The sequence below is a fragment of the Otolemur garnettii genome, unplaced genomic scaffold (assembly GCF_000181295.1).
Source record: "Otolemur garnettii isolate 467f Iridium unplaced genomic scaffold, OtoGar3 scaffold00012, whole genome shotgun sequence".
Classification (NCBI taxonomy): domain Eukaryota; kingdom Metazoa; phylum Chordata; class Mammalia; order Primates; family Galagidae; genus Otolemur; species Otolemur garnettii.
Window position 1 is genome coordinate 30,144,154 of NW_003852407.1, and position 9,826 is coordinate 30,153,979.

Consider the following 9,826-nt stretch of genomic DNA (forward strand, 5'->3'; position numbering starts at 1 on the left):
TCTTCTTTTTTTTTTATTAAATGATAGCTGTATACATTAATGCAAACATGGGGTACAGTGTAGTGTTTTCATATACATTTTGAAATACTTTCATCAAGCTGGTTCACATAAATTTCATGTCATTTGCATAGTCATTGTGTCAAAACATTTACATTCTAGTTCTAGAAAAGTTCACTTGCACCCTTGTTAGACAGCCAGAGTGCTAGGATTACAGGCGTGAGCCACTACACCAGCCCTTAGAGTTATTCTTGATTGTTACCTCGCTTGAGAAAGCACATTGTCTAATGTTAATGATTTATATCTTTCTGTAGATATCGGCTCTAATAATTGTGGATACTATGATTTACAAGCAGTGTTAACACACCAGGGAAGGTCTAGTTCTTCGGGTCATTATGTGTCATGGGTCAAAAGGAAACAAGGTAAAGAGTCTATTTTCTTCCCAAATGTTAAAAAATGTATGTATTATACATTTTATATCAAACTCTTTGGTCTCCAAAAAGAGGTGGTTTTAAGGGAGGTCTCTCCCTTTATCTTCATAATTATTGAGAACTTTGTTCATGAGGGTTGTGTCTTCCGCCTGCCAACAAAATAGTGTTTTATTTTTAAGAATCCTTTAAGACAGGGTCCAGGGTGGCCTCCTGGGCTTACATAACCCTCAGTAATGCCTGCCTGTCCAGAAGGCTTTATAGGGCAGCTGGCAGGGCACAGGGCAGATGAAACCCAGGCCAGAGCTGAGGGGAGGGCAGTGGGGAGGCCTAGCAGGCTGTCTGGTGGAGGGACAGATGAGTGCATCCTTGAAGTAGAAACAAGCTGCTCTTAGGATGCTTTCCTCAGAGAGATTTGTAACTCTCAATTTCTTTTTTTGATAGTTGACAAATTTTCTTTGTTTTTGTATCCATGTGACTGTAAAAGACAAATAATGCTAATGGCCACTTTAGTAAAAACTTGGTGTTCAATCCAAAGGATTACATCCTTGGGACAGGTTTTACTCCCAGCATGACATGATAGCAGCAGCTTCTTCACACAGCAGCGTACCCCAGATGTTCACCTTCATTTCTCCCAGTCTGTTCACCTTTCTCCACAAAACAGCAGCATTGTAGAGCACTGTGAAAGTAGCTGCCAGCTCATATCTCTTAATTACTTACTAATTAGAAATCCAAACAAGAAATTTAAAAAATTAATTATTTTTTTTGAAACAGAGTCTCAGTTTGTCGCCCTTGGTAGAGTGCTGTGGCATCACAGCTCACAGCAACCTCCAGCTCTTGGGCTTAGGTGATTCTCTTGCCTCAGCCTCTTGAGTAGCTGCGACTACAGGCGCCCACCACAATGCCTGGCTATTTTTAGAGATGAGGTCTTGCTCTGGCTCAGGTTGGTCTTAAACCTGTGAGTTCAGCCAATCCACCCATGTCTGGCTCCCAGCGTGCTATGATTACAGGTGTGAGCCACTGTCCCCGGCAAGTTAATTTATTTAAAAATGACATTAACGAACACATTACATATTAATGTAAACAACATTTTTAAAATGGCATTTTCGAAAATAATAAATATTTGCAAGGAATGGTATTTATTTTATGTTTTTATACATAATGTCTTTCTTTCACCTGGCCCACTAAAAACAGGTGGATTCCTCTATCAGTTTCTGCATTTAGCCTGTTATATTATTACACTTTACACAGCCTCTGGAAAATTTCAAAAGTCCTCTCAAGAGAAAGAAGGTGGAAAAGGAAAATAATGCTTTAGACAGTGTCATTGAAATAGTTGTAACCTCAAGACCCTCCAGTGGTCTGGAGCCTGAGCCACAGTGTAGGCAGAGAGTGCTGCTGGGTGTCAAACCACTCAGGACCCGTTCTGCAGTGGAACTCTGAAGAGAGTCATGTATAATATCAATTTTGTTTTCTTCTCATTATTTAGATGAATGGATTAAGTTTGATGATGATAAGGTCAGCATCGTAACACCAGAAGATATCTTGCGGCTCTCTGGTGGTGGAGACTGGCACATCGCTTACGTTCTACTCTATGGGCCTCGCAGAGTTGAAATAATGGAAGAGGAAAGTGAACAGTAATCTTCGTTGTAACTATTTATGCTTAGGTGTGAAATAAATACTATTTGTTGATCATTTTGGTAATCCAGAAATTTAAAGGATGACATTTTAGGTGGTTTTATTTTTCCCCTCATACGGAACAAGAGGGCAGAAGTAGACGACATCACCCTAGAAAATGGCATAAAAGAAAATTATCTTGGGATTGCTGCCTTGTATAAAGGTGACAAGAAGACCTTTTTTAAGTTTATTGCATTAATTTAAAAAAGATGAATTGAAATGCCTTTCAGCCATTACCTTCTGTGATAAATTTTCTCACTTTTCAGTCCAAGGTTCAGCAATCGGATGTTTATTGCACACCTATTACCTATTTGTTCTCGCATGGTTCACACCACCATTCAGTAGCTGTCCATCCTCTGCCTTATCTAATAAAGTTTTTTCCAGGAAGGTAGAAAAGGAAGTGTTCCTCTCGTTGTGTTACTCAGTGCTGCTGTCCGTCCCATGGAGACATGGGCACAATCAAGTATTTGTCCAGCCTTACTGTTGCTGGCTTTTCATGACTTTAAAATAGTGATCAATAATAGCATAGCACATTGATTATACATTTATTATTGTCTCTCTGATGTACTAGGGGTTGTACACTTAACTTTGGAATGGTTTTGTAGTAATCTTAAAAAAATGTTGACAAGCTCTGGGTGTTTATTTTTAGAAAATGAGGATATTTAATAAAAAAAAAAAAAGAGGGATTAACAGCTTTCGACCTCAAGTCTTTTGTTTTTGAGTGTTGGAGCTTGGCTGAAGATTCAGATATGTTTAATGCTACATAATTTCTGCAAATGGTAGATATTACGGTGCTGTTAACCACTGATTGAAAAATACCATCTTTGCCTGCCCGTATTATGTTTAAACTGAAATACAGAGTTGTAAAATTAAGACTTCTTTGGATGCTGAATGCAGTGATGTTATCTCAGATTCATTCCTTGGCTTAGTTGTTTTTCCTCTCTGATTCTCAAAATCTTAATGTCCATTTTGAAATTTAACATTAGTGATTTTAAAGTAATTGTGAAAAACACCAAGTGTATGAGATATTTAAATATGATAGAGGTTTCTTACATTTTAATACATTCTAATTATCTTTGTTTCAGAGATTGCTAGTGAAAGGATAAAGGATGGATTTTAGCTTGTTTGATTTTCTTTGCATTATTCATAGAAATAAAGTTTGGGGATTATCATGACATCTCATATCTTTGCTTAGGTTGCTTTAATGCTCTGCAGAGTGTTACACTGGTGACTATAGATTCCTAGAGAATAATGGCCATTTTCCTCTCAAATCTAATATGATGTAATCTGAGAACACTAGGCGAGAGAAAATAAGCATTTCAGGGAAACTTATTTGTAAATATCTTCCTCATCTAACTTTGACTATTGGCAGTCAGCACTCTGTTGGGTGGGGGTATGCAGACTACAGTGGGGAACTGTAATTCCTTTATGTTTGTATGCCGCTTTGCAAATTCTTTATTAACTGTCTCATTTGGTTAGAGCAATTTTATGAGGACATGAATTTAGCAATTAGAATTTTCTAATTTGCTTGATGCTGTAGATTCTAGACCACCTGAGGTAGGCTTAGGACAAAGCCTTGTATGGAATGTATTAGAATTTTAAAAATTGTAATTCCTTGTCATTATAAAAACTTGATTTCATCTTTTTTGGTCTAAAATATTATTCCAAAGAGATTTTTTTAAGTAGAAATGGGATTTATGCCAGTGTTGTTTTAAATAGGACTTCAGCCTTGCATGTAAGGTGTTGAGAAGGGAGAGTAGGCCAAAAAATGTCTTGATTCCCGAATGTGCCTTATATGCTATGCCACTAACACTGAGGCCATTTTAACATTTGAGCTGTGCTAGATCCACAGCTTGACTAGTTAGTGAAGTTAGGCCCAAGCAAGAATATTTACACCGTAATACACACTCAGTAGCCCTTGTTCAGAATTAAAAACAATGATTATCTAATCTCAGAGTCCTAAAGGGAAATGCTTATGAGGGAACAGGAAAAGTAGATGGTATTCTCTTTAGCCACTACTCTGTAGAGCTTTGCTGTGTATAGGGTGCTTTCACACACATCACATTGGAACTTCACAGTAATCCCTGAGGTAATTTAAATAAAGTCTTGGGAGGTCAGTAAATTTTGTGAGGCTAGATAGAATGAGGTTTTCTTTTAAAGTTGGGGGTCGGCAAACATTTCTGCAGTGGGCCAAGTAACTTCTCTTTTAGGCTTTGTAAGCTATAAAGTATCTCTTGTGACTACTTAGCTTTGGTGTTTTAGTACAACTGGAGCCAGAGACGGTATGTGTGAACAGAGCTGGGCGGGGCCAATACAATTTGAATCACAAAATCCAGTAGCAAGCAGACCATCCTTTGCCGATCCTCTACTTTAAAGCATGAAAAAGTAAGAATAGCACTCGTGGTTTCAGAAAGTGTTATTCTGGTAACTATTAACAGCATGCAGGAAACTAATTTGGTATAGAAAATTAACATATCCCTTAATATTGCTTACTTTAACTTCATTCTAAATACATTTAATTTATTTAATAAAAATATTTGTGATCTTGAGGTCACTTCATTATAGGCCATTTCCCACACCTCTCATCCTCCCCAAACTCTGGCTTGAGCCATATGTGTTCTGTTGTTCTTGGAGCACCAGTCAATTGTACAACAACTGTTATAAAAATGTTTATTGTTTACCAAAACCAGTGGACCTCTTATCAAATGCTGCTTGGTAACAAAATCTTATCACAGTTTTAATAAAAAAAAAAAAAAAAAGAAAGAAGCTAACTATTTGTCTCATTGTCATTAGTTAGACTTTCTGCGAGGTCATTTAATCCAGACTTATTCAGTGCGCTGATCAGATTCTCGGGTGTTGCATGTACTCCTTCTTGATCTTGCCAGGCAACTAGGAGCTGCTTAGCTCTCATCTTCATGTCTTCACTATCACACTCAATCTGCCTAATTTCTGAGTCTTTCATTTCCAAATAGGGAGCCAGAATCTTCCATTGTTCACCCAGCTTGGTGGCAAATACTTCTATCTGTTCCCCTGTTACAGGTTTGTCTCGCCGAACATCAGGACCTAGAAAACAATATAAGTTAGGACTGCACATGTTCTTAGACTTCACACATAAGTATACAGCAGACCTGGAATGCTATGGGCCAGTGGATTATTAATCACTTTCATAAGCTTTATTTTAAAGGGAGATAATAAATTCTCCATAAGTTGACTACTGCTCTTACAATCATGATCAAAGCTGTAATAGAGCTGTTACCTCTATTACAATTATGAAGACATTCCTCCAACTAAACTACTCCCCCTGATCCCCAATAAATTAACAGAGGTACTGGTCACCTTCAAATGTATCTTACTTTTTAAAGTACCATTATTGCATTTTATGCAATATTTTTACAGTTTTTATGCAGTGTTTAATTCCTCACAATAAGAAACAGAGCTGAGATAAAATGGTAGTTGAGAAGTAGACCAAATTAAATAATGTACTTCTCAATAAAGAACCCCAATTTTTTCCAACTTTGTAAAATAGGTAAAAGAATTCAATTCTTACTTTCATGTTCTTTCAGTAAAGCATCATTATCTTCCTCATCTTCATCCTCACCTGTTTTTATTTCTTCAGAAGGAGGCTAAAAATGAGAAAAGAGAATGTTTAAAAGAATGCCAACCTCTGAAGTAAAAGACAACTGGAGATTTTTTTTGTTTAGATAGGAGTGGCTGTGAAATTCTGAGTACAGGACTTCAGACTTTTATCAAGAACATTAAATGCCCAGTAAGGGTCCTAAGGGCCAGCTTTACTCTGCAGGAGTGGGCAGGGGAAGCCCTCAACCTGAGCGATAGGGAGGTGGGGAGAATGCACATTTGCAAACAGCTAACAAAGACAGCGCAGGGAGCAACAGTGCCATTAAAAATTTCTGAGTAATAGCAGATTTTCAGGCACACATGATTGTAGCAATACCATTTTAGAAAATGGCGCTGGGAAAGAGAACAGGGTAGAAAAGCCAAGTTTCCTACTGCTGTTAGATCCTGTCTTTCATAAAGACAGTAATAATGCATTGGCAACCAGAGAAAATGCATGTCTGAGTTTAAGGTGGATAATAATTTACACGAAGTCCTGTTTACATTAAATTATATGCTTATGCTGTATAGAAAATTGTTTCTTACTAAATTATGTATACAAATGTATTTTTCCCTTTAAAACATGGGAATTTGTGGATCACTTTTTCTGCACGTTAAACTCTAAATTTAGCTATCTGCTCAAATAATGATAGTAATTTTAAAGACATTGTCAACTAAAAGATATGAAAATAATCTGTATTACTTACTGGTAATTCCTTGGCTAGCTTTATCACCATGTTTTCAAGATACTCTGGCAAACTTTTAAACTGCTGATTAGTTGGCTGGAAGAAGTGAGGGCTTCTCCGTGCTAAAAGCCTCAGGGCTCTCCAACCATAATTTGAATTGTTCACAGCCCTATAAAGAGAGATGGCAGTCTTACAGAACTAGAAAACTGTAAGTTATATTTCTTCTTAATATAATTCTGCCATGTGAAATTCTATACTTGAGGTAAACAGCACAAAATAAGATTCTTCTCATTCTAATCCTATTCCTAAATAGGTGTGTAGCCCACTTACAAATCATATATCAGATTGACCACATAACTAATCACAGAAGCCAACAGGCTGAAGAGGCAGGCTCATATGCAGCAAACATTTTAAAAGTTTACATTCATTTAATTTTAACAAGTCAAGAGTTTGTATGTCCACTACTGGTTAGAGGCTGTATTTATACAACAGGAATCATCCATCTATTTGGAAAAAAATAAACTCATAATAGATGCTTGTGTTCAGTGAGTTGGTATCTATACTTGTAATGTCATCTGCAGATGTGAGTTTCATAATATTTATAAATTAAACATTGACTTTTGATCATGTTAAAGAATGTTTGGGTTTCAATTTTATATATCTGTAATTTACTTAATACCAACCTCAGTGAATAAAAATGGCTCAAATACTAAACAAGAAACATCTAGTAGCCACTACAGTAAGCAGTGATGTCAAGAAGAGACTCCATGGACTGTTGCCTAAGGAAGCACAGAAGTAACAGGCTGTAATAGGGTAATTACAGAAGGAGAAACTCTAAGGATAATACTCCAGAAACAGATAATGCTTTGGAAGAATCTTCAATACACATGCTTAACTCCATTTCTTAGTGTTTGGAAGTCTCTCCCATCCCTTAATTCACAGATTAGCTATCTGGTTTATTTGTTTTTGGTTTGTTTGATTTGTTTTTTTAGAGACAGAGTCTCACTTTGTTGCCCTCAGTGGAGTGCTGTGGCATCACAGCTCACAGCAACCTCCAGCTTTTGGGCTTAGGTGATTCTCTTGCTTCAGCCTCCCGAGTAGCTGGGACGACAGGCGCTCGTCACAACACCCAACTATTTTCTGTTGTTGTTGCTGCAATTTGGCCAGGGCCAGGTTTCAACCCGCCAGCCACCCTCGGTATATGGGGCTGGCGCCCTAATCACTGAGTCACAGGCACTGCCCATTTTTTTTTTCTTGAGGCAGAATCTCTGTAACCCAGATCAAGGTTGCCATGACCTCAGCCTTGCTCACAGCAACCTCACACTCCCAGACTTAAGTAATCTTTCTATCGCAGACTCCCAAATAGCTAAGACAAGAGGTGTGTGCTACCATGCCTAATTTTTCTATTTTTAGTAGATACAGGGTCTCACTTTGCTCAAGCTAGTCTAGAACTCCTGACTTCATGTGATCCTATCACCTCGGCCTCCCAGAATGCTAGGATTATATGCGTGAGCCACCGGGCAGGTGGTCACCTCCTGTAAATGAGCCTAAATTAGCTTTGGGATGTCCTGGTACCACTGAAGACTTAACAAAACTGCCCCAGACATGGGGGACTCGCCCCAAGTGAAGGCTTGCTGTGAGGTTTTTGCCAAAACAATTAAGAGCCATCTTCACTGACATGTCTCTGAAATAATTTGATTCTTTTAACCATTTTCAAAATTACCCATCAGTACATTTTCTTATTCTTCACGGATCCATACCATTCGAGGTCTTAAACCAATCCTAGAGAACTGTCACTTTAAGAAAACATCCACCTAGTCCTATGTAACAATAATACATGTTCAACACTTTTGAGCCAGATGCCTGGATTGTGGTGACACACAGCTGTGCATCCTGAACACTTTTCACACTGAAAAGTACTCTTGAGGCCAGAATGATTTTCCTGGCTCTGCCTTTACTAGCAGCTGGGATGTCAGTAAATTATGTACCATCTGTGTCTGAGTTTCCTGAACTATAAAGTGGTGTAAAGTTAGTACGTAGACAGCACCTGACACACAGCTCTGTGTGAGACCAGTTGAGGAACTGCACCCAGAAAAGAGAAGAAGGGCTTGGGGCGGGGAGAGGAGGCACATGCTGGCCAGGGGATTGAAGTAAGACCTCGGGGACAAATGGTTCAGCAAGTAAACAGTAAAACACAAAGGTCCAGAAAGGAAAGACCTTTTAGGTAAAGAGAAATGGCCCATGCGGTTAAAGCAGAGAAAATGAGCAAAGAAGAGGCATGGCGGGAGGTAGAGGTGAGCTCCATCGAGGAGGCCCTCACTGTGAAGTTTAGAGCAGGAGACTAGACTTAATGCATAAAGATCACGGGCTGATGCAGGAGCACTGACCACAGTCACAGACCTGTTAAGAGGTCACAGTAACTAACAATTCTAGTCACACTAGTCAGGAATATTGAGTGGTATCTATGTGCCATCCATGGTTCAAAGTCAGTCATCTTATTTAATCCTCAGAGTAGCCTGTGGGATAGGTACTGTAACTGTTTAACAGATTAGAAAAGAGACATACAGCTTACATTACTGACTTGGCCGAGTTGTCCTCGTCAGTAAGTGGTGGAGGGGATGAGAACCTATGTGTTCTGACAGGAGGTCCCTTTGCCTCTAAATCACTACCCTATAAAATGTCTATTTAAAACCATGAGACTCTGTGGTATCACCAGAGGGTTCCAGATAAAGAAGCTGACACTGAGTCCTGAAGGTCCTCCAGAATGTGAGGGCTGAGGATGAGAAATCAGGCATTGGAGACTGAGATGGAGGGGGCCTTGAGGGGAAGGGCAAAGAGCAGGAGGGTGGAGCTTCACAGATGCCAAGAAAAAACACCATAGGCTGCTGAGAGGGTGCAAAGAGAACAGGTGACCTTGCTAAGAGCTGATTCAGTGGGGAGAGAAGACTCCAGCTGGAGTGGGCTGACGAGATAATGGGAGGTAAGGAAATGAGAGTCCTAATTATGATAATGGGTTAGAGATTCCGTCCTCTGAAGGAGATAATGAGAAGGGGTACTTGTTGGAGGGAGATGTGGAATTGAGGGATTTTTTTCTTATGTTTTGAAACAAGGGTGATTTCAAGTCATGCTTGTTAGTAGGAATAAATCTTGAAATCGGGGTGTGTAGTAACATGGACTTGGAACATAAACTCATCTAGGAGGAAACTACTATTATTATTAACTGGCTCGCTTGATGAGCTTTCTAGTATATATACAAAATTCCTAAGAAAGTATTGGAGAAGGCTCGGCGCCTATAGCTCAACGGGCTAAGGCGCCAGCCACGTACACCTAAGGTGGCGGGTTCGAATCCCCAGCCTGGACCCGCCAAAACAACGACGGCTGCAACCAAAAAATAGCCGGGCGTTGTGGTGGGCGCCTGTGGTCCCAGCT

General features: G+C 39.2%; 2 protein-coding genes across 2 annotated transcripts in view; one reads left to right on the top strand and one right to left on the bottom strand.

The window, feature by feature from the left end:
• USP14 (ubiquitin specific peptidase 14) overlaps window positions 1-2,796 on the top strand; it is a 51,158-nt gene extending 48,362 nt beyond the window's left edge. Inside the window, exons 14-15 of the mRNA XM_023510161.1 lie at window positions 312-419; window positions 1,912-2,796. Of these exons, the coding sequence (XP_023365929.1) occupies window positions 312-419; window positions 1,912-2,063 (260 nt within the window). The 3' untranslated portion in view covers window positions 2,064-2,796. The remainder of the gene's footprint in view (window positions 1-311; window positions 420-1,911) is intronic.
• A 1,956-nt stretch (window positions 2,797-4,752) lies between these two features.
• THOC1 (THO complex 1) overlaps window positions 4,753-9,826 on the bottom strand; it is a 59,646-nt gene continuing 54,572 nt past the window's right edge. Inside the window, exons 18-20 of the mRNA XM_012802020.2 lie at window positions 6,419-6,595; window positions 5,647-5,722; window positions 4,753-5,162 (exon numbers count right to left, since the gene is read on the bottom strand). Of these exons, the coding sequence (XP_012657474.1) occupies window positions 4,867-5,162; window positions 5,647-5,722; window positions 6,419-6,595 (549 nt within the window). The 3' untranslated portion in view covers window positions 4,753-4,866. The remainder of the gene's footprint in view (window positions 5,163-5,646; window positions 5,723-6,418; window positions 6,596-9,826) is intronic.